Genomic DNA, 27,938 nt, shown 5'->3' with positions numbered 1-27,938 from the left:
ATAATAAAAACACTGGTATTTGAGCATTTTACATGTTTGGCAGTGTTTCTCTTTGCATAGCTCCTAATTAGTCTTAGTGTTATGATAAAATATTATATTTTAAATTAACACATAAATGGTATTTTTTGTAATACAAGAAGTGTCCTGTTTTCTTGAGTCAATCCTTGTGAATAGTTTTCACTAAGTTGCAGCTGAAATGCCAGAGAACACCCCATGCAATAGTAGACAGGATACCTTTACTAGGGGGCAATGTCTTGGGGCCCCTTCTGAAAATGCTACATTCAGATTCCTGAAATGAGGAGTTGTGCTTTTTTAACGCGATGTTGATAGACCCAGCCAAGAAAGAGCGTAGGTCAGTTGGCTGGTGAACGAGGCGGATGGCTCACGAGCTCGTCTCATCTCCGCGCTCTGCCAGGCAGTGAGAGTGTTCTTTCAGCCCAGACCATCTGGTGGCATGTGCCTGCTTCCTCCTCCGCTGGTTTTTGTGGTGAGCTCTCACCACACCTCTCAACCAATTCTTCCAAAGCAGCCCCGCTAGGAAGTGCATACCCGTCTCAGCTTCACTAGAGCAACTGTGAACAGACCAACATCTTTTTAACTTCATCCTGCTGCCGCTTGGCAAAAGTAGGATGGAAAGAAGCACTGGGAAAAGGTTATCTGCAGGTTTGGGAAAGCAGCGGGACGCTGACTTGTATTGTAATGGTTGTTTTCTTGGCCGGAATGCCTAGGAAAAATAGCTTCTCATACTAAAGCTTTGTAGTGAAGAGAAAAGTGTCTGCTAGTGTACTTTGCAAAGCCAGTTACAAAGCGTGAATGGCTGATGTATGGCCTCGTTTACTCTAATAACTGATGGAAATTAACACCACTCCTCTCCAGTGTTTTACAAGTATGTCTCTTTACAGCCTTCGTGTAAGATAGCAAACATAAAATAAATGTTCTTTGTCAGAGAATATTTGGGTGCCTGCATTTCCTGCTGTTATCTGTAAGAACTCCCAGGTGCTCACCGTGTTTAATTCTGGGGCTCATTAAGGAAATGTAAGGACTGCAGCTCCAGGAGTAGGAAACCGTAATCTAACTTGCCGTTTTCTTTGTAGGTACTGCAGGAGGAGGGGTTGGCTGAAATCCACCCTCATCATGTCAGTTCCACAAACCAGCACCTCCAAGGGCAAAGTAATGCTCAAAGAATATAGTGGACGCAAGATTGAAGTGGAGCACATTTTCAAGTGGATCACAGCCCACGCTGCTTCTCGGATCAAAACCATCTACAACTCCGAACATTTAAGAGAAGAATGGAACAAAAGCGACCAGTATCGTGTCAAAATCTACCTGTTTGCCAACCTCGACCAGCCTCCGGCCTTCTTCTCTGCCCTAAGTGTAAAGTTTACTGGAAGAGTAGAGTTTATTTTTGTGAACGTGGAAAACTGGGACAACAAAAGTTACATGGCAGAAATCGGTGTCTACAAGACGCCGTCCTACATACTTAGGACTCCTGAGGGGATCTACAGGTATGGAAATAACACTGGTGAATTCATATCACTACGTGCCATGGATTCCTTTTTGCGCTCGCTGCAACCAGAAGTTAACGATTTGTTTGTTTTAAGCCTAGTTTTGGTTAATCTGATGGCTTGGATGGACCTGTTTATTACACAGGGCGCTACTATAAAGCGTTTTGTGGTTCTTATAAGCACTTTAGGGACGTATAATTCACTACTAATTATTTCCTGGCTACCCGTGTTGGGTTTTTTGCAACTACCTTACTTAGACAGCTTTTACGAGTACAGTTTAAAACTCTTCAGGTACTCTAACACAACTACTTTGGCTTCTTGGGTAAGAGCCGACTGGATGTTCTACTCCTCACACCCAGCCCTCTTCCTCAGCACGTACCTCGGTCATGGTTTACTCATCGACTACTTTGAGAAAAAAAGAAGGCGCAATAACAACAACGACGAAGTAAACGCGAATAATCTGGAGTGGCTGTCAAGTCTGTGGGACTGGTACACCAGCTACTTGTTTCATCCCATTGCTTCTTTCCAGCACTTCCCTTTTGACTCGGACTGGGACGAAGACCCAGACTTGTTCTTGGAGCGACTGGCCTTCCCCGATCTCTGGCTTCACCCTCTGATACCGACTGATTACATAAAAAACTTACCGATGTGGAGGTTTAAATGCCTCGGCGTCCATTCTGATGAGGAGACGCTGGAAACCAGTCAAGACAGCGAAAGTGACTCGGACAGCGAAAACAAAGAGGTCTTCAGCAGCGAAAAAGAAGTCTCGGAGGACGATGAGCCAAACGCATTTCATAGGCCCGGCGAGGGAGAGCGGCGGTGCCGTGCCGAGACCTGTTCGTGTGCCAGTAAATATTGTCACAGCGAGCCGTATGAACGGAAAGCGAGGTCGTACGGGTCGTACAGCACCGCAGGTGACACGGAGCCAGACTGGTCAGCGTGGCCCCCCGAGATGTTGCACTGTACAGAATGTGTTGTGTGTCTAGAGAATTTCGAGAACGGCTGCCTGCTCATGGGCTTGCCGTGCGGCCACGTCTTCCACCAGAATTGCATCGTGATGTGGCTGGCCGGGGGGCGGCACTGCTGCCCCGTCTGCAGGTGGGCTTCGTACAAAAAAAAGCAGCCATACACACATCCGCAGCCTTCGTCACACGATACCCCATCTTAGCTGTGCACTGCCGTCCTTTGTAAGCTTTCAGGATATTACTGCTTGCCTTTTAAATGTTAGTCACTTAAAAGATTATGTGGTTTGAAGTTTTAGTTTAAATGTTAGTGCAGTGAACTAAAATATACATGATGCTAACGTTAACGACAGAATCATTTGGTTGCCTTGTATGTCGAACTGAATGCATACTTAATCGTACGGTAACTCTTTTCTTTTCAACATCCGGAAACTCGATGCTGTTTTTGTAAGCACAAAAATCAAGCCTACAACAGAAGCGTATTCCAGCAAACGTTTACACGTCAGGATGTGGGTGAAATCGAAATTCGAATCAGAGACAATTGCTTAATTTAAGTGTTTCTTATTTTAGAGTCTGTTCAGCACATCTTTGTTGAATAATGTATGTTGTAAGACAGTACCATTTAAAAAGAAATCCGTGAAATAAATTATTTTAAAAGGAGATTTGTAATGTTAATTGTTTTGATAAATATTTTGTGTGTATGGTTACAGATGTCTTGCTGGTCTGATTTATCTGTGAAGACAATAAAAATATAACACGACTTTTGTGACTAATAACTCGTCTCCTGGTGATGCTGGAATTCCTTCCTCCAGTGTTTGCCACTGACCAGGCAGAAGGCAGTGGTGTTACACTGCAGGCTTCTTCATCCCTAAGTTTTCGGGGTTGAGGTGCTTCTCTGCTTGACCAGGGCTTTTCTAATTAACCACAAACGGCTTTATCAGGCAGAGATCCTCTTCTGAACCAACTGTCTCTCCAGTACCCCTAGCTGCAGACATCTAGGAAAACTTTAGAGCCTCCCTCTACAGCCTCAGAGGGAACCGTCGTGAAGCAGCAGAACGGGATGCGGTGCCTGAAGCAGCTCGTAAAGGTAAAATTTGCCAGATTCCAAGTGGTTTTTTGGAAGTGACTTCAGATTTCTTGGAGAAGAGTGAGATGTTTGATGCCAGGAAAAAAAACAAAAGGCAGTCTGGTTTCTTTGTGTTTCAGTAAGAAACTCTAGTTTTGGTTGTACCTTTCAGAAATTATCTGACTAAAATCTGAAGGAATTTTTTTTTTGGGGGGGGGGGGGGGGGGAGGAGTGATAATTTATGATGATGAAGTAGAAGAAAAGGTTAATAAACCAGAAAGGAGTTTTAATTTGTTTAACGTGTTAGAAGCAAGAGTGTCATTTTTATTTCCTTCCTGGCTCTTGCCCATGTGATACAAAAAGATAAATAAAGGTGTTGGTGGGAAATGTAAACGCAGGTCCCTCTTGCAGTTAGGATCTCTCTCTTTGCTGTCTCCCTGCAGCCATTTGGGAGGTTTGCGCTCACAGAGCTCTCTGGCATTGCTTCCTCTGTGCGGGAGACCCGGACACTCATTTTTTTTGCTAATCAACAAATGTTTCACACCTCCAGTCAGTCACCAGGTGTCATCGCAGGAGGACACTCTCCTAATAACCGGAGGAGCTGTTTTTAACTGTGAGTGTATTTTCTTTCCTCATTTCCGATTGCAGTAGAGAAGCAGGGAAGTAGAAGGGGCACGGTATCCGCCACCTCCCTCCTAGTGCAGACGGGAATTTTTACTCCATTTGAGGCCTGGCAGTACACGGCCTTTATCCCTCGCTGCTGAGGCAGAGCAGTGACAAGGCGTAACGGGGGCAAAGAGCACTTCTTTTAGCAGTGCATGAGCAGTGTGACGCTCAGTCATAGTCATGTGCCTCATTTAAAAAAAAAAGGGGGGGGGGAGGGCTGAAATCCACATTGCTGCACCTCACACAGGCTTGGCCACCTCAAAGGAGGAAAACTTCAGTGAAAATAATTAATGCTGTAGCTGACGTACAAAAGTACACAAGTGAGGGTTCACTTTAGCACTAGTTTTCCCTGATACCTCAGCATTTTGAAACACCACGAGGGGTGAGTTCAAGCGAGGCCGTGTCCTCGGGCACCGCGTGCCTCTGCTGCTGGAAATCCGACAGCTCCACATGGGTGCGCGGGTCTGGCTTTATTTGCAAACCTCTCTGCACGCCTGGTTCAGCTGAAGACTGTTTTCGTGCCCTCCGTTGCTCTACCGATCCATTTCTTCTGATAAATGACACAAACTGCCGTTTAATTAGCAGAAAAGCCACGGAGGGCGCATCCATATGTGCGGATAATTATGACCAGTAGATGGTAGTGACGGAAGGCTTCGTCCCCTCGTGTCGGCCAGCCTGCCTTACATAAATTGTTGTGATCCAGTTCCTGCTGAATACATCTGCTTCAAAACCCACAGCAGCTGGCACAGCGTGTTGGTGGTCCCAGCAGCAGGGGTGTATTTCTTTTACCAAATGTTTGTGCCAGCGGCGGTGTCTGAGTGGGGGTTTTTATGGAGCGCAGGATCTCAGGCAACCCTTACCCAAACCTCTGACAGTTTTAAGGCTGGGGAGGAGAGAAAAGGGAGGTCAGGGTGTCACTGCTGGCTTGTTTTGCTGCGGTGTGCAAGTATTTAGGTGCCTTGAGTTATGGTGTGGGGTACGGGGCTGTGCCCTCTGGCACCTCAGGCCCCAAAGCTGGTGGCTGACTGACCACAAAATGGCGGATGACAAACCCACCAAGGGCTGCGCCTTAGTGAGGGGTTATGGAGGTGTGGGGCCGTCCCTCGGTTAGCAGGGGACGGATTTGGGTTGTGTTGGGGGTTCTGTCTGAGCCGTGGTGTGGTGCGCTGCCTGCTTGGTGCCGGGTCCAAAATGGTGGGCAAAGCTTGGGGGGGGGGGGAACGACAGGGGTGGGCTGGGCGTTACTGGGGCTGTTGGCGAAGTGGGGGCTTCGCCAGCAGGGTGTCTGTGGGGGCGAGCTGTTGGGGCTGGCGTCAGCTAACGGCACTTGGTCCTGCCTCGCCTTCTGCCCTGCGGCCCGCACGGCGGGCCCTGGCCCGGGGCTGCAGGGAGGGCGTGAGGGGACGCCGGGAGGCTGCTGTCCGGCCCCAGTGTGACGGGGGGGGGCTTCTGCTGCCATCTGATATTTTATTTTAGCTTATTTTAACTTTTTTTTAGAACTTTTTTTTTAAACTTATTTTATTATTATTATTCATTTTATTATTATTTTTCTTCATTTTATTTTTCCCCCCTCGCTTTCTCTTTTTTCCCTCGTCGCTTTCTTTTTTTTTCCCCCCTCGCTTTCTTTTTTTTTTCCCCGTCGCTTTATTTATTTCAATGTTCATCTATTTAATTTTATTATTACTATCATTATTTTCAATTTAATTCTTTTTTGGCTGGCGCCGCCCACCGCCGCCTCCCGCCCCCCCCATTCCCTGAGCGAGCAGGGCGGGGGCGGGGGGGGCGCGGCCTGAAGGCGCAGGGGGGCGTGGCCAACCGGAGGGGCGTGGCCGCTCGCGCCGTGCCCTCCCCGTCCCCGTAGCGGCGCTAGGGCGGTGCCTCTGGCGCACGCGCAGCCGGGCGGGGAGGGGCTTTGGCGCATGCGCAGAGGGCCCGCCCGCGGCCCGGGAGGTGAGGGCGGAAGTGGCGGGCGCTGCCATGGGGCTGTTCGGGAAGACCCCGGAGAAGCCGCCCAAGGAGATGGTGAGGGGCGGGGGGAGGGGGGGGGTCCTGTGAGGGGCGGGGGGAGGGGGGAGGGGGGGGTCCTGTGAGGGGCGGGGGGGGCCTCGCGGCTCGGCCTGACGGGGAGCTGGGGGCGGCCTCTGCTCACAGGTACCTGTGACAGGAGTGGCCTCAAGTTGTGCCAGGGGAGGCTCAGGTTGGAAATGAGGAGACATTTCTTCTCAGAAAGAGCAGTCAGGCGTTGGGACGGGTTGCCCAGGGAGGTGGTGGCATCACCGTCCCTGGGGGTGTTCAAGGAGAGGTTGGGCCTGGTGCTTGGGGACATGGGTTAGTGGTGACATTGGTGGTTGGACCAGGTGGTCTTGGAGGCCTCCTCCAACGTTAACAGTTCTGTGATACTCTGTGAGCGTTGTCTCGCTTGAGTGAGCTGCAAAAGCGGCTCCCCTCCAGCCCAGTCAGAGCGGATTATTTCAGTTTATCGCTCCTCTGCCACCCCGCTGCGATGCGGAACCTGTGTTTATCAGCACGGCAGGCAGCGAGGCTTCGCTCTTCACCGGGGGTGGTCGCACACTGGAACAGGCTCCCCGGGGAAGCGGTCACTGCACCGAGCCTGACTGAATTTAAGACGCGACTGGGCTGTGCACGTAGTCACACGGTCTGAACTTCTGGGCAGACCTGCGCGGTGCCAGGAGTTGGACTCGATGATACTTACGGGTCCCTTCCAACCGGGGACGTTCTGTGGTGCTCGGGGCGGTGAGCCTTCCCCAGCTGGCCAATAGCACTTCTGCCCCCAGCCCTCCGTGCTGCCGCGGTTTGCACCACATCCCCGCTGCCCTTCTTCACTCTGCTGAATTGCCGTGTCTGATGCTCGAGGAGGGGACAGCGGCGTCTCCTCCTCCTAGACGCAAACCTGGTGACGAGCATCAGGAAGACCAGGGGACGCGGGAGCGCCCAGCTCCGCACCTGCGAGGACAGTGGTGTAGGGAGGAGCTGGGGGTGCTGCCTAGGGCTGGCAGGGCAGCCTCTCTGTGGGAACGGGGCTTCTGTGGGCTTGGAGAAGAGAAGGCAAAGAGGAAAGCACCTAAAGCCTTCTGCTGCCTCTGGTGGGGTTATGGTGAGGGGAGAGCCAGACAATTTTGGGGTGCAACCGGTGAAATGACAAGGGGCTGCGGCCCCGGGTCGCCAGAGGAGGATTTTGAACTGGACGGGAGGAAAGCCTTTTACCGCAGGAGTGTTCACGTGCTGGAGCAGAGTGCCAAAACTCAACGGATGAGGCCCCGAGTGACCCGTCTGAGCTTTGGGGTGGTCCTGCCTTGAGCAGGAGGCTGGCCGGGAGTCCTCCCCTGGTTCCTTGGTGCTCTCATCCAGGGCCAGTTTCTGCCTTGTGATGAAAGCCCCAAGGCGAGTTTGCTCTGCAGTGGCATCGGTTGCTGGCTCTGATGTGGAGGTAGCAAGGCAATCACAGGTCACGTCCTCCCTAACCCCTTGCCTAAATGTTAGGAGGATCGCAGTAACTGGTGGTATCTGATTTATTTTTTTAAAATTTGAATAATGAAATCTTTAATTGTCACTCATAACTTAAAGCTTGTACGTTTTTAAGTGCTTTCTTTTGATATTGAGTGGTTAAGTGGCAAGAAAGTACAAAAGGATAACGTTTCTTTTTAAGCTGAATTCCAAGTAACTCTCACGCTTTTCCTTTTTGAGGTCAATGAATGGTCCCTGAAGATAAGGAAAGAAATGAGGGTGATTGACAGACAGATCAGAGGTTTGTACTCCTGTCGCTTTTTTGTTCTTCCTTTCCCTGTCCTCCTTCAAGTTTTTTGCCTTAAAGCAGGGGAGGGGGCCGTGAAGTCGAATAACCCCGGGTACGTCACTGCCTCTGGAAGGAGGAACAATGTGATCCTGGGGCCAGGCTCGATCCGTGTTAGGAGAACGGCGTTGCCGTGGAGTTCTCCAAGTAAAATTTTCAAAAGAACCTGAATGTTGTTTGCTTCCAGTGAGACGTAACGTACCTCAGTCCCATTTGGTAAGAATTTGACTCGTCATGCAGAGTTTCACCTAGAAGCCCTGCGGGAAGTGCTGGTGAAGGCTGCTTTGTGTCAGCAGCCGTGGCCGGACGCTGCCTGTTTTGAGCGACTCCTCGAGGACGATGTTCTCCGTCCTCAGCCCCACGCCCTGGTGCGAGCTGGCAGGGTTCGTGTTTCCCCCCCCCCTTGGCGGTTTGTACGAGGCGGTTGGAGGGAGGTGCTCGTGCAGCACAGTCCGGCTTTGTCCTCGTCTGTGGGATGAGGACAGGGCTTGTGCCTCTTCCGGGAACACTGATGCGTGGCGACGTTCGTTGCGCTTGTGAATCGTTTCGAGCTCACCGAGGCACTTTGTGCGGCTGCGTCAGGCGCAGGCCAGCTGAGACGCGAGGCTGAGCGTGCAGCGAAGTGTTTTAGAGATCACATACTTCATGGGAACAAAGCACCCACGTGTTCGCTGCCGATGGCTTCGTGGACCTTGGGTTTTCTCTCAACTTCATGCCTGTTGTAGTACTTTCACCCGGGCAGTGGCTGTGCTCTTTGAGTAAGGATGCCGAGCTGGGACCTGCCTTCGTTTCCCTCGGAAAACACATGGTTGGAGGCAGCACCACCCCAGTGCTCTCGGGCTGCTTTGTGCCGCCGTGTTGAGCTCGGGGGTGTTGCCACCCAGCTGCAGAGGGACCGACCGCCGTGTTGGCTTTGTCTCCTGGGGGGGTGCAGAGCTGGCATTCACCCTCAGTTCACCATTCCGGCATGTTTGTGCCACAGATCTCATATTCAGCAGTTAGTCGCACAAGTGTCAGCGTTCGCTCAAGTACGTGGCCACGCTGCCCTGGTTTGGATGTCGTTACAAAATATTTGTGGTCGTTTTTACCCTAACAAAGCCAATGCAGTTAATTTCTCAGTGCTGCTGGGTTACTCCTGGCACTTTTTCTGTTGTAGCACCTCAGCTGTTTGTCTCACCTGGTCTGAGGAGCTGGGACTTGGCTCGCTCCCGTGCCTGACATACGAATGTCTGTGAGGTGATGAAGTTTCTGCAGATAATATTGAGGAGGCAACAAGGAGTGTATCTGTCTGATTGCGGTCCTACAGATCTCTGCCGGTCCCGTAGGATAAAGAGCCGCTGAATGAGCCTGGGAGGGTGACTCGTCCTGAGTACAGGCAGGGCGCTTGAACTCCCATGGCAAAACCTATGCCAAAAAGTGCATTTTGATGCTTTTGTTTTTTGTAAAAGGTCATCTTTTGGTTCTTGCCTACGTGTAGCTTCTGGTATAAATCAAAAAGACTCGAACAAAGACATTTTGTTGCAGTCGTTTCCTTCAGCCCTTTGCAGGAAGGTGTGCCTAGCCCTTACTTACCCGAGTCCTTCCTTTGCTTTAGGACAGTGTTGTGCAGGCTGACTTAGCGCCGTGTTTCATCACTGGGTAACTCACTGCTGAGCCTGGAGAAGGAAGCAGCCCACGCTTGTTCCTGCATCTCTTACGTTGAGGTTTTTGAGGTACCTGGCTGCTTCTGTACGCAGCCAGCATTGTCTCGCGAGGCAGATGTGTGGATAGTCACCACAGATCTGCTAGAGAAACCTGTATTGTTTAAGGACTCCTATTTAATTTCAATTCCAGCTCTTTGTGCTCACTTGAAACAGGCTCAGTGCAGTACTCCTGCTCCAGCATGTCGTTATCGAAAGGTTTCGAATGAAGCTGGATGCTAGGAGAGTTTGAGCAGGCTCTTTGAAACTATACGTAAAGATTTGTTCGCATGTTTCCCCTGCTAAATATCCGTGGCTCTGGCAGCAGCCAGGCAGCTTATAATGTGTGTGCCAGCTCACACCTAATGCAGGTGCTTAAAGTACGAGCGGTGGAAACTCAAGACCTAACTCTTTACGTACGAGTACAGACTTGGCTGGGTACCCACTTCAGGCTTAATGAGCTGCGCCTGATAGAGGGAATAATTAAGCTTGTCTGCAAGTGTGAAGAGTTTTGTGGCGGTAATGAAGCATCTAGTGGTTCCTTTATAAATTCGTTGTGTAAGTGGCCGTGCTTCGTTGTTGTTAAGGGTAACATAAACCTTTTAGCCTCCGCGAGATCAGCCTTCTACAAACTTTCAGAGCATATTTTTTTCAGATAAATACGTTTCAGGGATTTAGAAATGGTGAGAACTTTTTTTTTTTTCCTCTAACATCCCTCAAATTCACACAAAAATAGGCGTATTGGTTAAGCTTTGAATGTGGAGTCTGACAGGCGAGTATTTTCACTAATAACAATTCCTGTCCCTCTTCTGAGATAGTTTTTTATCTCCTTGTGGTAACTTTGTTCCTTCTGGGTGAAGTGGAACAAGCTGGTGATGAACATGGACGAGTTAATCTTGCAAGCAGCAAATCAGTATAGTAATTAAAGAGTGTGTATGTATATATGTGTATATATTTGTGTCAGGCTGGTGTAATAACGTAATCTGACTTGGTACGTAAGGTACTCATTTTACAGGGCTTTGTTCTTACTGGACCTTTTTTCCTTAAGAATTCATCTTAGCTCAGTTTCATGCAGTAATATTCTGGGCAGTCGTTTACAGTACTCTAATTACAAAGGAAATTACAGAGGTTGATGTTGAGTAAAGAGAATTTTGCTATTAATGTGTAGCTGAATTAATCAGCTAATATGTAAATCAGCCTAGAGCAAGGTCTTTCAGTAACGTGAATCTGAGATTAACTAGAAACGATTCTTTGCACTGAAAATACGCTCCAGCAAATGACTGTTTTCTCTTCCAAATCCTCAGCAGCTTGTAACTGTTCGCTGTGTCTGTTTTTCCGTGCTCCAGATATTCAGAGAGAAGAGGAAAAGGTGAAACGGTCAATAAAGGATGCTGCCAAAAAGGGTCAGAAAGACGCGTGTGTGATCTTGGCAAAGGAACTGATCCGCTCTCGGAAGGCCGTAAGCAAACTCTACGCATCCAAAGCTCACATGAACTCTGTTCTCATGGGGATGAAGAACCAGCTTGGTAAGAACTCCTGAGCCCAACCACGGGAACTTTCCCCGCTCTAGAATTTCTATTTTCAGAACCACGGTTAAATACAGGATGAGCTGGGAGAGCTTGGATTTGGAAGCAGACCTGCTCTTGTTAAAGGCAGCTGCTACTGCTGGGCCTCAGGATCCAGGGAAATTCCTCCCGTGCCAGGCCTGCAGGCGTACGGCTGCTGCGGGTCCGCGTCCCCACGGCCAGCCAGGCTGGGCACGGCTCCCAGCAGGCAGGCACCCACACACTGACAGCAGTGACTTTACCCGTAATCACACACTGCTTTTGCACAAACCTGAGCACCACTGACAGCCTCGTCCTGGTGATATTCCTCTCCAGTTGATATCCACGAGTAGAATGAATACACATATACACATATTTATATGTATGAACTCATACGGGGAAAGAATCCAGAATTGAGTCTGGAGTTTGTACTAACTTGCTTTTCAGCTCAAGCAATGACTGCAGAAGTCAAGATTTCTGTCAGTTCGGTAACATTTTAAGTGTAAGGTTCTTAATGCTAGAGAAATGAAGGATTAGTGTGAAAAATAACATGCTGTAACTTCATTTGCTTCATTAAGTTGTGACCATTTTAACCACAAACAGGTAAGTTATCCAGGGCTAGGAAGCTGCAAGTTCAGATGACAGAATTCAAGAACCTCAAAGAAGTGTTAACCATTACATTTTGATCGTGGTGTGTCAACATGCGTGAGAAAAGCCTATAAGCTATGGTAAGAGAACAGCTTCTGGAAAGGCTTTTTGTTAAATCCAGCTTAAACTACGCATTTTTAGTGTATCTACTTCAGGATTAATTTTCCAGCTTATCCTTTGCTGTGAAGCTATTTCACTAGAACTTCTGCCACAGCTAGTTTCCACTATACAGGCGGAAGGTCACTGCTTTGGTCAGCAGTCAGACGGGGAGCTGGACTGCAGCAGTGCTGGTGGACACCTCCGTAAGTCCTCTGGCAGCTGAGGAGTACGAGCAGGAGCTCCTCGGGGATCCCTCTTCTATGAACTGCGTCCACCTGGGCTGAAATCTCTGCTGGCAATCTGGCAACTCCAGCTAATTGTACAGGAGCACTTTGCTCGATGCTTGGTTTTTCAGATGTGTAAGGAGTTGAGCTTTTCCAGGAAGGCAGACAAGAACAAAACATCAGGATATACCTTAAAAAATGCCCAAATGCGAATTTCTATCTACGCAGGGAAGATATAGTTTCTCTGCTGTCAGTGGTGCCCGGATTGTTCAAGTTTTTTCTGCCTCTCCTTCACAGCCGTCCTCAGAGTAGCAGGCTCGTTGCAGAAGAGCACAGAAGTCATGAAAGCTATGCAGAACCTAGTAAAAATCCCTGAAATCCAAGCGACAATGAGAGAATTGTCCAAAGAGATGATGAAGGTAAGATCTGTAACGTAAATGAGACTTGGGTGAACAAGGGGTGGCCGAGCGGCGCGCTGGAGCGCTGTGCGCCTGCTTAGGTGGCAGCTGTCCGAAGGAGGGTGTCTGGTGTAGCTGTAAGCTGCAGAAGTGAAGTAGCACGTTACTAGCTGGGAACTTCGCGGTAAGTTGCTGTCTGTGGGGAGAACCGTGACTCGGTGACATCCGCAACGTGCTTGGTGCGAAGCTTAAAGCAGAAAAAAGCTGCTGAAGTAGAGGGTGGAAGGAGGAGGAATGGCTCCCATACACGGGGGTTGTGGTTGGTGCTCCTGGTCCCAGGGGCTTGGGGAACCAAGGCTTGAAGCAGGCTTCACAACTGCACCCCAGTGACTGCCTTTAACCCTGAGCTGTTCTGAGGGAGACCAAATTTCCTGCTCTCAAGGAGGACAATGTTTGTTACGGGACACCCACCACGGCCTGTTGTGGAGTGGGAACGTGAAAATCTATCCCATCTGAGGCAAAATAGCTATTTTGATGCTGGTTTTAGAGCACCTAGCATGGTGTCTCCATCGGATGGAAGTGCTCTGACTTTAAAGTATACTAGTTTATTGTGGTTATTTTCAACTGTCAAAATTTTGTTCTTTTCCCCTCTTAAATGCTGCTTAAGATTGGCTAGGTTAAACCAGCTTGTTTCTTAACAATTTTACAACTATGCACCAGAACAATTTGGCCTTATGCAGGCTGCAGGCCCTGCAGGGGGGTGTTTTTAAATTCAGATGGAAAAAAGGGAAGTTTATGTCAGACCTAAGCTGTAAAACAGGCTGTAAAATGTATGCTTTGTGACGGAAGCATGTGAAATACAGCTGCATCTGTGGCTGCACACTTGCAGTAACCGGGGTTGTAGATATTTAGAGATCTGCGGGGTCTGAATGTGGGAACACACAGGTAAGCTTCAGTTCTCTTACTGCTTTTCTTATGCACCAGTTGTACAGGTGCAGGCTTAAACTGTAGGCGAGCGTGTTGGGCAGCCCTCGTGCAACAGAGCAGCCTTGTTCAGGAAAGCTCAAGCAGCACACGAGCAGCACGCCTGCGGCCGTTGTTAAATGCCTGGGTAGGCATAATCTGACACTGACAGCAGGGCCTGTCCTCCCTGCTGCTTCCAAGGACATCACGTGCTGCCCTTTTGTTTCCTGGTAGGCTGGCATTATAGAGGAAATGCTAGAGGACACCTTTGAAAGCATGGAGGATGAGGACGAAATGGAGGAGGAAGCAGAGATGGAGATTGACAAAATCCTTTTTGAAATTACAGCGGGTGAGTCTGCGTGTGTTTGCGGAGTGAGGAGTCTTGCTCCTGCTCTGTTAACTAAGAAGGTGCTACGATTTAAACTTTCGTCTGTCCTGACTTAACAACTGCGGCCTCCCAGAGGTGCCTTTGCCTTCCCTAAAGGCGAAGGAGTGCCTGGCAAACTGGTTTCAGGGAACGCGGGCGGTGCAGCCAGCGAGGTTCAGCGAAGCATAAAGCATCAGCTGAAGTCTGCGCAGTTTATCAGTTAGGCTTTAACAGATTCGTGTCTGTCTGTGTTGGCTCCTTTTATCAAGGTAAAATGTGTGTGCCAGGACAGATAGATACACCACTATTAATGAAGCCAGGAAATCAACTTTGCCTCGTTGCCTCAATTCCTAGGCTGCCCTGGGATTCCCGCCTGTAAAATGCTGTTAGCGACTTGAGCTGTTGAATAATAAATAAGCGAACAGAGCCTCCTGGCTTACACCTCACGAGGTGCTGGGCTGCTCTTTTAGCTGTTTGACGTAGCTAATGCTGAGACTGCTCTTCACCTGAATTTCTTGTGAAATGGGCTGGTGCCTTGAAGCGCCAGAGCAGCGTTCAGCTCTAACATCTTGACTGCCAAGTGGCCCAGCTCCTCACCTTGTGAGCTGCCGCTGGCATGTTGCCCTCGCTCGTTTCTCGTGTCCTGCTTTGCTTTCTTGCCTCCTGTTCCTCGCTCGGAGAAGCTCCCTTCCTGCTGGGCAGCGGGCTGTTGCAGTGGGGCGGTGAGGAGAACAAGAAGAAACGCAGAGCAGGAGCTCTTCTTATCAGAGCGGTGTCCTCAGGAGCCTGACAAATACAACAGCGTCAGCAGCAGGGCCTATAAACACAAACTGGCTGAATTATTTCAAATATCCATCCCTACAACATTCTGGCTATTAAATGAAGAGTTAATGCATGCTAAGGGGTCTTTTTATGTTGTTCGCAGGGGCCTTGGGTAAAGCACCCAGTAAAGTCACAGATGCTCTGCCGGAGCCCGAGCTCATGGGAGCGGTGGCTGCTGTTGACGAGGAGGAGGACATCGAAGCGATGCAGTCACGATTAGCTACCCTCCGCAGCTAAGGAGGGAACAAACGTGTACAGTTTGCCTTTTGTTTCGTGGTGGGATGTTCTGTCCTGCCTTCCAAATGCAAAAACTTAATACGTGAGAATACTTTGTGTAATATATATATTTTTTTTCTGCCTGGGGACTATATTCTCCAAGAAACTACTGTAATATACTTCTTGGGGACTGCAGTCTGGAGAGATTATTTTATCGTTTTCTGTTCAGCCTCTATCACCTGCGAAAGGTTACAGTGAAGTGGCAAGGGTGTTGTAATGTTGTGTGTTCTTAGTTATAAAGTCTTGGAGTCTATTCTTAGCTTCAAGTATCGTCTTTCCCTAAAAGGCACTTTGGCATAGCCTGCTACTAAAAACCCTTCAGTGGTGTAAGATCCGTGTTTTTCTGACTCACTACAACTTTTATTAAAGCTGCTCTTAAACTGATGCACAGGAGCAACCGTTAGTTTTCATGCCTTTAAATTCCCTTCACAAAACATGCCCACCTTTAACAGCTCCCTCTTGGTTTTACAAAACCCAACGCATTTAGGATGTCACGGCCCAGTTAAAGGAACGCTTTCAGTCAGAGCAGCTGTTAAATAAGTGTTCTCTTCCAGTGCTGTTCAGGCATCATCATATGCGCACTGGGGGAGTCCTGGTTAGCGGAACAGCGTCAGGATGCCAGGTTCTACAAGTGTGTTTATTTCTCACTCCAGGCTACACGTGAATACGCAGTACTCCTAAGAGGCAGCTGGCAGCCCTTGGCACCAGGCTGGTAACAGGAGGAGAGAATCCGCAGTGGCACAGGCCTGGCTTTCCTCTCCCTCAGCCCTGGAGGTGTAGGGACAGGTTAACACCTCCAGCTGTCCTTAGGTAGTCAGAGAACGGTACAGAGTGGGGGGCTGCACGCTATAAGGGGAATATCAGTGCTCTTCCCCGCCTCTTCCCCGGATGGAAGGCAGCAAGAGCAGCCCTCTCCTTTCTGTTACCCAGCCCCTTGCACATGGGAGGAAAAAGGAGCCAAGCTGAAGAAGAGCAACACCTGGAACGGGCAACCTTAAACAGTGCAAAAGTGATGGTCAGTGAGGTGACAGAGGTAAAAGACCCCCTGCACTTGTGCTGGGGTTAACAGTTACCACCTCGTCAGCCCCTGTTGCAGCCAGCAGTTTACCAGAACTGATCCCATCCAATTTAATGTTTCAGTCCTTCGAGGTTTATAAAAATTAAACCTGGTACCTACAAGACCACTGAGAAGAGCTGTGCCTTTCCCTGTCCCCCCGAGCAGAAGAGCAGCGCCTGTTACCCACTCTGCTCATCTGCAAGTCCCGTAACTGGACAGGGCAGTTCTACAGCCAGTAGCCAGGCTGTAATAATTCACGTGGCAGCGTGGGACAGCGACTGAAGTACTGAAGTGAAAGGGGAGCTCACTTCAGCTTAGTCATGTCAGGTGCTGCTGTGTCACCGCCCCCACAACCACAGCGTGGTGTCAGCTGCTCTTTAAAGGGCACATTGCTAGGGCCAGAAGAGTCCAAAACACAAGGAGAGGGCTCTCTCCTCCCAGAGAAAGACTTCAGGCAGTGCTAGCATCTTGACTCAGCAAAGGCGGAGTGCAAAGCAAATATCCCTTCGGTTCATCTCTCACCTGAAGAGGCTTGTGGTGCTCCTGCGGTGCTGACAAAAGAAACACTTGCTAAGACTTGCCACAAGAAAAGCCTGTAATGGTATTCCTACAGCAAGGGCAGAGGAACAGATAAGGCACACAAACAGAAACCTGGATGCTGCCCAACAACGTCCAGTTTCAGCCATAAAAGCAAGGAGATGCCAAGCACCCTTCACTGTCATGCTGGAGAGTAGCAAAAGGTACCAGAGATAAGCGTAACCCTAATGCTTCAGGCTTGGTACACGTTTGGAGTAACAAGCTCAAAGGTTCCCTCTTCGCTGCAGAAGTACCAAGAGCTGAAGCAGGACAATTTGTTTCTCCTGGTCTTAGCACCACAGCCAGGACAGATCCCAGAGGAAGAAAAAGCACTTGGAGAGTCAGTCAGTAGGATGCCGGAGTTGAGAGCTGGGATAAAAACAGATTGCGTAACAGCAGTGGTAAAAAGGTTCAAAATCCAACTCCAGCGATGCGTCTCTTCATACATCTGTGCACATTTGCATGCATAAAGTCAGCGTGACTCACTTCACTCGCTGGGTGGTGAGATACCTGTGTGCCAGCTCCCCACACATACTCTAACGAAGATCCAAGAAAAGCAATTAACTGCTTTATTTCATTTACTTTACGCTTGCTACTGCACGAAAGAACGTTCATCTGAAACACTGCCTTGCCTTGAAGGATACGTAACTAGCTCAAAGTGCCAAATCAACCTTGTTTTTCCGTGCAGAAGCCAGCTCAGGCAACTAGGAACAGGCCAGGCTGTTTATTATCAAATAGAGACGGCAGCAAGTGAAGAGGGAGGGACGTGGAGTAGCTCAGCTGAATTTAAGCTCGCAGCAGAAGCTCAGTGAACTGGAACGTTTCCCTGCCCCAGGAGCAGCACAGTACTGGTACTGACTCACAACTACCTAAATTCCTCACCCAGCGTTAGGGATCCGCTCTTGTCTTTTTGAATGCCTCTTCCTGAAAAAAACCAAGCAGCAGGAACCACTGGCTACCCCAGCTCTGAGTGGTCACAAAGATTGGTACAAGGAACTCCATCTAGAGGCAATAAACACAGGACTGAGTTAATTACATCTTCATTTTGCTTTAGTTCTGGGTGCCTCCTCCTGCCTCAGTTTTGAGGCAAAGTAAATGTACCTATTCGCAGCAGAAAAACCTTTCATCAGCCCACTGTACACTAAGTTGTTTAAGAGACTTACTCCCTGCAAGTCAGTACAGTCTCAGCTCCAGTTCCACTACTGAAGAATGTGTAAGAGGAAGTTTCTCTGGAAAAAAAAAAAAAGCTGGCACCAAGACAGAATAGTTAATGCTGATCAACAGTAGCAGGTGAGTGTTGTGGGGAGGGGAATTTCCAGTTTGTCACCATGTAACAGGGTTCCCCTCCCTCCTGTCTCACCCCAGCAGCTATCCTCTGCATTTCAGTGCTGAAAAGGGCACTGAGGAACAGAAAAGTCGATTTTATTTCAGCTTGTTAGATGACAGATGCACTTCCCCTCTGCTTCTTTTTACAATTCGATTTTTTTTTTCAGTCTAAGTAATTTTAGAGCAACGTGCTTTTTAAGACTGAATCTGCAAAACTCACTTGATATAGACCATTGTACCAGTATTGGTTGAGAAACAGTAATCAAGCTAAACCATGTTTCGGTTAACCAAAAAAGCTATAAACAGATCTACCGCTAAATTAAATACCGTAAGCTTTCAGATAGTTAAAAAAAATGTATGAACAGTATGATACACAATTCGCTTTTGCATTTCAAAGCACTGCACGAAATTAATTACATTTTTCAAGAGTCAACTGAAGAAGCTGGGCAAGGAGCAATATCTGAAATAGAAGAATTTTATGTAGACCATTCAGTGTTAAAAACCAGAGAATCAAACATAAGTTCAAATTAAAGATCAGTTTCAAACAGAAGACATTTGATTAAAAGTTTCTTTTAACATTTAGAAATTTAAATACATTTACCTAAAGATGGTTAATCCCCACCTCTATGTTACTATACAATAGCTTAAAGCTACTTTTAAATGCTAGTTCTATGTTAATGTGAAATTACAGAACTGCATTCTTAAGTTTATTTTTATGTAAATCGCTTAGTAAATTGGGTGACTCCATACTTCCTCCCACCCTAAAATAAATTTTAAAAATTGGAGCTTTACAAGTCTCGGGTAATATTTTTCAAATGAGTAATTTGGAATAGTTTCCGACAGTTCTATAGGAGGTATTTTGTACAGTTTGGAGAGCAACTCCATATAAAGTTCTATTGCAACTGAGCATTCACAGTATGCCACAGTCCATACATATTACTACATATACATATCAGGTTTGTAAACATTGGAAGAATACACAGAACATAGTACCACGATCCTCTGGTACTGCTGAAAGGAAGATGAGGTAACATTCATATAATCTCAAAGTCCACAGAGGTCCTGACTGAGTAGTTAAAACAGCTGCCAGCGCTTCTGTTTCATAGTGTGTGGTTAAGGCTTTCTACGTTATGGTCTGCTAAGGCTGGATTCGTTCGCTCTCAGTATCCCAACTGCATCTTTAACCGCGTGGTATATGACATTCTTCACCTAGGAGGGAAAGAAAAGGCATTTAAAGTTAAACAGCGTGGTTTGGGGCAGTCTGGAAGACACTGACTGACACACAGAAGACACCTGCACAGCTTCCCCACCTTCTCTGCGCCCCTTGTGGCTCTCCTTTCAGGATCAACAGGCTCATCAGCACCAGCTTCCCTCACGTCACTAACTTGTGAGAACAAGGTTCAAGTTCTAACAGGTTATAAACCGAAACTTAGTAGCCTGAGGAGAGCTTTGTGGGTTCAACCAGAGGAAAAACAGCCGAAATGGAAGAAGGTAACACTTCAAAAACAATCTCAGAAGGCCTCCTCAGAGCTACTGAACATGTGTAACAGTCCGTAAGCCTACTGAAATTCCTTTTTGAGGTCCACTGCATTAAAGCTGATCCAAACGTGAAACATTCTATAGATAGCTAAATCATTACTGCACAGGTTTGGTGAGGATATTTTTTTTAATTATTTTTTTTAAAGGGAGAAAGGGGACAGGGTTGTCCTTGAGCACTGGTACCTTACCTGCAATTTATCTTCGTGGTTTGTATGTGTATGTGACAGATATCTAAATTCCTGAGTGAGCCAGAAGCAATGCTTGACGTGCTCTGGGGATACAAAGTCTTCTGCAACTTTAATACAACTGTACAAGTTATGAACCTAGAGAGAACAGACAAGTATTAGCCACATGTGCAGAAGTCTGCCCAAGCAGTAAGACTGTAAACAGCATCACTGGTCCTTGCCTGGTGTGGAGCTCCTGCTGGAATGAAAACTACATCTCCTAGAAACTGTACAATAGCCCAGCCTTGAACTCCATACTCCTGGTGAAGGCGTTTTCTTAGAGATCTGTCCAAGTACCAACTTTGATCATGAATAGGATCGTGATCGACAGGATTTTCTTGACCTTGTTCTTCAGCAACCTGAAAAGTCAGGAAAAGAAACTTATTATAATATACCAGTCCTACTGGATAATCAAGGTGTGTGTGGTATGACTTATGCGCGCGTGCCAGATAGAGCGACTTGCACCACGTGGCCAGGTGTAAGAGTTGTCTGCAACTCCTGCTCAGTCCTTGGTTTGTGAAGGCTGCAGCAGTTTGCATTTCCACTTGCTTCGCAGACATGTTGCAAAGGTGGGTATAATAAATGCAAATAATTCCAATTTACAGTAAGAAAGAAGAAACAGAAGGGTTAAGCGACTCATGTTCACAACTTACACTACTATAGCCTGTCACTGGAAGAAAACATCATCAAATTCAGCAGGTGCCTGCCCCGAGGCCAGCACTAGCCAGCGTGCTCAGTGACCAAAACGGAGGACACTCACACAATTTTCAGCAGACACCATGCTGGGAAGCACAAGTACTTTGTAAGAGAAGTTTGAGGGGTAGGAGGATGCCGGGAGAGAACTGGACTGCAGCCTGAAAACTCATTTGTGAGGAGCTGAACAGCTTCGTTCTACCCTAAGGTGAGCTGCTGAAAGCCTCACACCTGCAGGCAAGTAGACTGAGAAGAGGTGTGGGATACAGGCATCAAAACAGAAACCACCACTACTTATCAAGCTCAGCATCAAGTATATCACGTATAGCATTGTATAGTATTAGCAAAGAACAAATCTTAAACTGCTCTGGATTTTGTCCAAGACAGCAGTCAGGCTGACAAAGCCAACAGTTGCTCAGACCATTCCATTTATCTTAAACATTATTTTTTTTTTTTTTATCTTAAACATTTTTTTTTTTTTTTTGCTTTTAGTGTGCCAAAGGAGTTCCAGAATTAGGAGGACCAAGAACTCTGGACCATTTGCGATAAATTAAATACTGAAACAAGCCCTTTTGGATGTAGTATCACATTCCTTTCCTCTGTTAAACCTTTTCAACCTTTCCTCTCCCATGAAAACCATCTGAAGAACCTTGTACTTCTCCCCTCAGTCCAAACCTCATAAAGGCATGGAAAAAAAAATAAAGTTGGAGAAGTGAAAGAACAAGGGAGAACTATAAACCACACATTACTCTGAGTAAGAGCATCTCATATGCATGTTTTTTAAGACAGGTCTAGTTTAAAGTTAAACTGTCTTTTTGCTGAAATCTAACACCAATTCATCATCTAACATCAATTAATTCATTGCTTGTGCTATAAAAAGTGTGGACTAAAGCAGCGTATTTAGGTCCAGGGTAGCTTCAAACTTCATCTCATTACCCTCCTCAGATCCAACAAGATCCATGTCACCCAAGAATTTTTGTCTTTGATACAACCCAAGTACATTTGTTTCTGGTTTCTAGAATAAATGGGATAGGAAAGAGGTTTTAAGAAGAGCCCAAAGATGTATTTGTTAGTCTACACAGACAGCAAAACAGTTTCAGATATAATGTTGCCTACCTTTTTAAGGAATTCCCGGATCTTCTCTGTATCTTTAGCAGCATAAATGTGCCACAGAGCTCCAGGTTTTTCTCGACTTTCAGTGAAACGCTTAATTGTCAGTTCATCAGAATCACCATCTTGTATGGTTTTAAGCACTTCTGTTAAGAGTAAACACAAGCAGTTACAATAAAGTCATGCTTTCCTCCAACCACAGAAATAATCCCCTTCAGAAGGGAAGAAAGACTTTACCTTCTTCTTGATCAGCCTGCCCTTTGGGGATACCCACATAAACCATAACATTAGCTGCATCAGACACATCTAAATGGAGATTTGTCGTGCCGTATTTTCTATCTTCTGGCGTTATTAAGCCTGAAAAAAATATCCACTGTGTTAGCGAGACAAAAAGAAATGTTACACCACTCTAAGCAGAACAATCTGAAAAGCCCAGAGAGCTTTCACTTCCATAAGCAAATGCCCAAATGCCTCCAGGACAGCAATTTACTTTATTGCCAGGACCCTGCACCATACTGTTTGTGTCTTCCAGCGTTAAATTCATGGACTACCACATCAATCTGCACCTATACCCAGGCTGTATGATATATAAAAGTCACATTTATGTCCAGCTACCAGAAGGTTTTACCAGAGCAATTTAGAATGAAGTATACTCAGCAACAGTTTCTTGTTCACTAAAGGCAGCTGCTGCAGCATTTACCAGTCAGAATCTCTTTACTGGTCGTGATCATACTGAAAGTTTTAAATGTTTTTTGTTTGTTTTTGAGTGACAGCAGAGGAGCCAGCCATGGAAACAACTTCTCAGGAAGAGACTGAAAACTAAATGATACAACCCAAAAAGGGGAAGTGTGCCAGAAATAACAGAACAAATAGCTATGGCCAGCTATAAGAAACAGAGGTATATACACGTGGAGCAAGCTGGAAGTTACTGGGAACAGGCTGTGACTGGCTTGAGCCTACCCAGACAAAAAACATTTTACATCACCACATAATGCTCCTGACATCAGTTAAAAACAAGCCAAAATTAAGTTTTCCGATTAAGTAACTAATCGATGATCTACTACTAGGATTCTTCTAATTTATAGCAAGCTTATATGCAAATGCGCGTGCAGCATCACCTATAGTGTGAAAAACTCCTTACCGTATGCATTGTACATCTTGGGGCCCAAATCTGGTCGTACAAAGTAGTTGGGAAGGCGAGAGGCAAGGTTGAGCTTGCCGCCTCTCCTAGTGTATTCTGGCAATGGAATATTTTTCATCAAGTCATCAAACCTAAAGGAACACAGCATGATTTAGTGTCAGGAAATGATAATAAGGCGGCAGACTGAAAAACAACAGCAACAAAAACTTTCTTCAGTCAAGAAACCGTACTCCTTCCTCCAGTGGTAGTGGACAATGGTACACCAGAAAATGGAATTAAACAGGTAAGACAGGAGGAATTCAACAGGTGTACAATTTTTTTTATTGCATGTTGTAACTGCAATGTTGTTTTCTTGTGCAATTATCTCAACAAATACCAGATAAAGTACGTCAGAATACTTAAGACAGGTTGCACAAAAACCCTTCAACTAAACTTCAGCTTTTCTAGAAGCCTCATTTTGAAGTTTCGCAAGTTTAAGCGATCGTAACCAATTTTAGGCACCCATTTTATTTATCAATATATACAATTAGCTACTTAAACATTAATCATAGAACTTGGTTAGCATTTCTAGCTATGTCAGGCATCTCTGAGAAACAAAATGGTTCACAGGTGACCAACTGCTTTTCAAAGCTGAAGCAGGTGTCAAAATGTAACAGGATTTCTACATTCTATTAATTTGGGGGTATACCACATAAATGAACAGTTTCTTTGTAAATTCATACCGAGACGGCATCATGTCTCTGAAGTCTTCTCCTGGAGGCCAGTCTTTAAGCTTCAACACCATAGGCTCTCCTTCTTCTGTTCTCAGACGACCTATGATCAAATATTACCAAATCTTAGTTTTTACTGAGTTTTCAATAGCTTGTACAACTCAAAATGTAAAGAATCAACTGCAGCGAAACCCAATTACCTTGTGAACGTCAACCTTAGACACGATTTTGTTCTGCTGTGCTGAGCAAAAAGCTAAGCGAACCTACTCACTAGGAAGATCCTAAACTTTTTCAGAATGCTTCCCCAAAAGACTAAAGGCAGCCAAACATGGCCCTCAGGGAGAGTCCTCAATGGGGCTGGCAAAATTTCTACCTAGTCCATCATCCTGCAGGCATACATGGTGAGAATTTCTTGCAGACACTGTCCGTGAAGACAAAGCCTGGAGTGTCTTTTATTCTGCTTAAGGCTGCTAAAGGACGGCAAGTTTATGCGAGGGCAAGATTACTGCTGCTGAATATTTTACCTACTGGAAAACCAAAACAACAACAAATAACAAAAAGCATAATAAACGAGCAAAAAGAACAAATCACACTTACTTGAAATATCTTCAAATCCATCCCAGAAATCCCCCACAGTAGCGCCAGTGATGATTTCGTTGGTCCTGCAGTTGACCAGATCTACTTCCTGTTGGCCAAATTCCTTCCTAAAGGACTCTGGCCTCCAGAGGTCTGCATTTAGCTTGTGATGCACTCCCGACACCATTACAGGCTATAAAGAAGAAGAAAGATATCCTGAAGAATTATTAAACACCAAAACCACTAATCCCAGACAAAATAGGGTAATCCATAAAAGATACTGAACGAGTATTAAGATCTAGATCCTTAGATAAAAGTATGGATAAACGTTCAGGTATTACATTTTATAAAGTTTTGGTGTTGGATATCGTTGCAGTAAGTTTTAACCTGCCTTTTACATAAAAGTGCAAAGGATATGACTTGAAAATGGCCAACGTAGCACATCTCAAATACCTGTCCCTGCTTCCAGCACTCCCTGAAGACATTCCAATTACTTTCATTGTTGGGATCTTGAAGACATAGCAAGCGGTTATCACACAGCCAGTAGTGAGGCGTATCAAAGCCCATTATTGTAGGCTTTATAGTCAATCCTTGAGGTTTCTTAGGCAAGTCTGTAAGGGTTCTGTTTTGCACCAGGGAAGCAAAAATGTCATCAAGGATTTTGGGTGTACTCTTGAGTCCATTGTCTGTCTGATTTAGGGGGAAAAAAAAGAACAAAAAAAGTTGGTGTACTTCTGTCGTCTTGTTCTTTGTACTGCAGACTTTAAAGATGATATATTTAATGTTGCTGAATTGATAATATTTGCCACTTCAAAGATTTTTCACTCCAGCTCACAATCACAGAGCAAAAGAAACACCTGCAGTAGTTCTGCTGTCTAAAAATTCACCATCACTAAATGCCAGTGTCACTTCTGATACTGACTACAGCGCTCTGGCAGAAGTAGTTCTACCCCGATTTCAGCAACAATGCAGAAACCAACGAAGTACAGCATGGAACAGGGCTTTCTTTATATCAAAGAACAGAAATGCAGGTTCATCAAGGAACCCTCCAGGCCAATATTTTACCCCACCACTTTGAAGTTGCATCTGTAAAAGCAAATAAAGCCCAGGAGTATCTGAAGCAAACCAGTCTGCAAGCCAAGTACAAGGAAGACAGTTACCCACCACAAAAAGTTTTTAGCTCCATCTCTAAGTTCCTTGATGGTTCTCTTTGAGATTACCGAGTGGACACACCAATTAATGCAGCTGCCAGACATTATCCCGAGTAAATTTGTCAGCTTTCTCACTTAATTCTTAACTCTTGTCAAGCAAGACCTCCTGATAGCAGCATTAACTAACTGGAACACTGCAGCAGACACTCAATGAAGTCCTTTTTCCCAAATTAAGAAAAGAATTACCTACTGTGACAAACATCTATGATAGTTGATCACAGACTTAGAACAGTAACCTAAGCCTGGTGTCAACTCAAGCCACTAAAGCAAAAAAAATCACATACCTTTCCTCCAGAAGAATTCAGGAGATTCCGCAAGAAACCTGTGTTGTTGTTGCTTACAGGTGTTAATATTGCACTGTTGAATGTCTGCAGGGCTGCAGTAGGCTTGGCTAAACTCGGGAGTGTCTGAAGAGGCTTATTTTCATTCTTTGAAACGGGTACGAGGAGTTTTTCTGCAATGAAGAAAAGAAAGAAACATCTGAAAATGAAGCAAGGATTAATCCTCTGAACCACAACAAATTCTGTGATAAAAATTCAAAGCATGTATTTGTTATTTTTTTTTAAAGGAGGTTTAAGGAGATGAGATGCTCACATATACATATACGTATGTACATATATACACACACATCATCTCTCAATACACTCTGATGAATTATTCCTTTTGCTAAACTTCCTTAAAGATCTCAAAATTTTAAAATGATTATTTTAAAATAAACACCTTCTCAAACTGAATTTGGAAAACACAAGCATCATTGGGATGTTAATCCAGTTTTCATTCCAGCAGGCAGACTTTATCGTTCTCAACATGACATACTGCTGCACCTTACCTATGTTTTCCTAACAAATAGGCAGAAAGGGTTTACTTTTATCAGTTCTGCACAAACCTTTGTTTTCTTTATTCACGTTTCCACTTGTTAGATTTGATAGCCAACTCAACGAAGGAGAAGTATTCACTGAAGCAGTTTGTTTACTTCCAACCGTCGATTTTACAGGAGGATCATGCGTAGTGACTTGTGGGCTCAGGACTAAGCTGGTATGCTGAAGGCTGGTCCTCTCTCCAGGTACCAAGTTCTGAAAAAAAAAAACCAAAGTGAGAACTCGATTAAATAAAAACGCTACTCAAAAAGGGGTAAACCAAGCAATGACAACTCCTATTTTGTTGTTTTACAATAAGTCAATAAAATAAAAGGGTTTGGCCCTCCATTAAGTAATCCGATCTCCACAAGAGGTCAGCATCGCATCTTCGTATGGGCGAGAGATGAAGATCCAGAAGAAACTGGCTTCCCAACTTGAAGAGCAGATGGAGTCCATCGCTCCTCAAGATAAATAAAGATAACTGAGTTTCCCAGATGCATTTTCTGGGACTACTTTGGGAACTAGATACAATTTTAATAGCTGCTCTCTCACAATGCTAGTAAAAGCTGATGTTCAGACCAGGGCTAAGCTGGAGGTCTACTTCACTACATTAAACGTGTATGTAGAGCTTCTAATTTTTTCTTAGGAAAGCAGCAAAAATCCACTTACCTACCAGGTCTAAAACACAGCTGTACATGAACGAGTGCAACTCTGCCCTGGCCACCAAAACACAAGCACAGGACCCACTGTGTATCTCCTAGGTGGCTGAGTTATCTATTTGTTTGGAACTTCAACATTGCCAGGCTAACCACAACTAGTGCTTTAGCCTGGGATTTCTGGCTAAATTTCTCTTCTCTGCTCAAAGACATCCAATCAAGAAATTATTCTGCACCTGCATCTACTTATTGCTACATTTATTTCATCTTTTAATGACTGCTGATAGTTGGTAAGAATTTCAAATATGGCATAATATAAAATGCCTCAAACTGTAATAAGCTTATCCCCACACAACCCGTGCAACAACGTAAAACAAATATTTGCCTCATTTTACAGAAAGGGATGTACAGAGAAATTTCAGTGCTGCTGTTTGTTCAGGGTCACATGGGAAATCTTGAGAACCAGAAGACCGGGGCTAGGTCAGTCATATGCTAGCTTTTAACTACATAACCAACTTTCTTGCTTTTAACACTTCACAATGTTCCTCACCTCTCCTGTGGATTACTACCAACACCAAAATCAAGGTCAGTCTGCTTCTCGGACTCAGGATACCATATTTATTCTCAAAATAAAGTTATAAGCATACAGAAAAATGAAATTACATAATTTAAAGGACTTAGCTTTCTTGCAACTCTTTGCAAAATTAAGTAATTCATTTGTGCGTATTTTGGAAAACCCTGGGTTGCCCAAAGCCCCATGCAGTCTGGCCTTGAACATTTCCAGGGATGGGGCGTCCACAGCTTCCCTGGGCAGCCTGTGCCAGTGCCTCACCACCCTCTGAGTACAGAATTTCCTCCTTATAGCTAAATCTAAACCTACCCTGTTCTAGTTCAAAGCCACGGAACAAAAACCTACATGGTGAGGTTAGCAGCAGCGGTCAGGACTGGCATATCTGTGGCAAGCCAATTACCACTGACTTCGGATATGGGTAGACTGAGGCAAACCTAGGGATTATTTCAGCAATATAGAAAACAGACAGTAGCAATACCTGTTTTGAATCCTCCTTTAGAGTTGGCTTTGATAGTGCCTTGAATTGCTTATTTGCACAGGGACAATTTGCCTTTATTCCCCATTTTGTTCTTACAGAGTGGACAATATCACCAACATCATAGAGTGCTGAAGGAAAAGAGTAATTAATGAAGCTCACATTTAATTAGAACATTCAGCATTC

At 45.8% G+C, this 27,938-nt stretch overlaps 2 protein-coding genes across 5 annotated transcripts in view; one reads left to right on the top strand and one right to left on the bottom strand.

Moving 5' to 3' along the window:
* LOC308194849 (charged multivesicular body protein 3) overlaps positions 1-15,414 on the top strand; it is a 29,978-nt gene extending 14,564 nt beyond the window's left edge. For 2 of the 4 annotated variants that reach the window (XM_080591349.1, XM_080591347.1), the window contains one exon: positions 1,095-3,237. In XM_080591349.1, coding sequence (XP_080447475.1) covers positions 1,095-1,190 — 96 coding nt within the window. In that variant the 3' untranslated portion in view covers positions 1,191-3,237. Of the gene's footprint in view, positions 1-1,094; positions 3,238-6,071; positions 6,222-7,904; positions 7,966-11,035; positions 11,216-12,501; positions 12,624-13,799; positions 13,915-14,857 lie in introns of those variants that run through there. The other 2 variants (XM_080591348.1, XM_080591350.1) reach the window with 2 other exon arrangements.
* Positions 15,415-17,217: 1,803 nt separating this feature from the next.
* The window catches only part of KDM3A (lysine demethylase 3A), a 31,688-nt gene continuing 20,967 nt past the window's right edge, over positions 17,218-27,938 (bottom strand). The window contains exons 14-25 of the mRNA XM_080591344.1: positions 27,756-27,883; positions 26,080-26,266; positions 25,478-25,647; positions 24,436-24,672; positions 24,004-24,175; positions 23,419-23,509; positions 22,697-22,827; positions 21,793-21,912; positions 21,562-21,701; positions 19,935-20,111; positions 19,717-19,851; positions 17,218-19,198 (exon numbers count right to left, since the gene is read on the bottom strand). Of these exons, the coding sequence (XP_080447470.1) occupies positions 19,118-19,198; positions 19,717-19,851; positions 19,935-20,111; positions 21,562-21,701; positions 21,793-21,912; positions 22,697-22,827; positions 23,419-23,509; positions 24,004-24,175; positions 24,436-24,672; positions 25,478-25,647; positions 26,080-26,266; positions 27,756-27,883 (1,769 nt within the window). The 3' untranslated portion in view covers positions 17,218-19,117. The remainder of the gene's footprint in view (positions 19,199-19,716; positions 19,852-19,934; positions 20,112-21,561; positions 21,702-21,792; positions 21,913-22,696; positions 22,828-23,418; positions 23,510-24,003; positions 24,176-24,435; positions 24,673-25,477; positions 25,648-26,079; positions 26,267-27,755; positions 27,884-27,938) is intronic.

This window comes from Anser brachyrhynchus, assembly GCF_964034855.1.
Source record: "Anser brachyrhynchus genome assembly, chromosome: 4".
Lineage (NCBI taxonomy): Eukaryota > Metazoa > Chordata > Aves > Anseriformes > Anatidae > Anser > Anser brachyrhynchus.
Note: the sequence above shows the minus strand (reverse complement) of the source record. Positions and strands in the feature narration are given on the sequence as shown.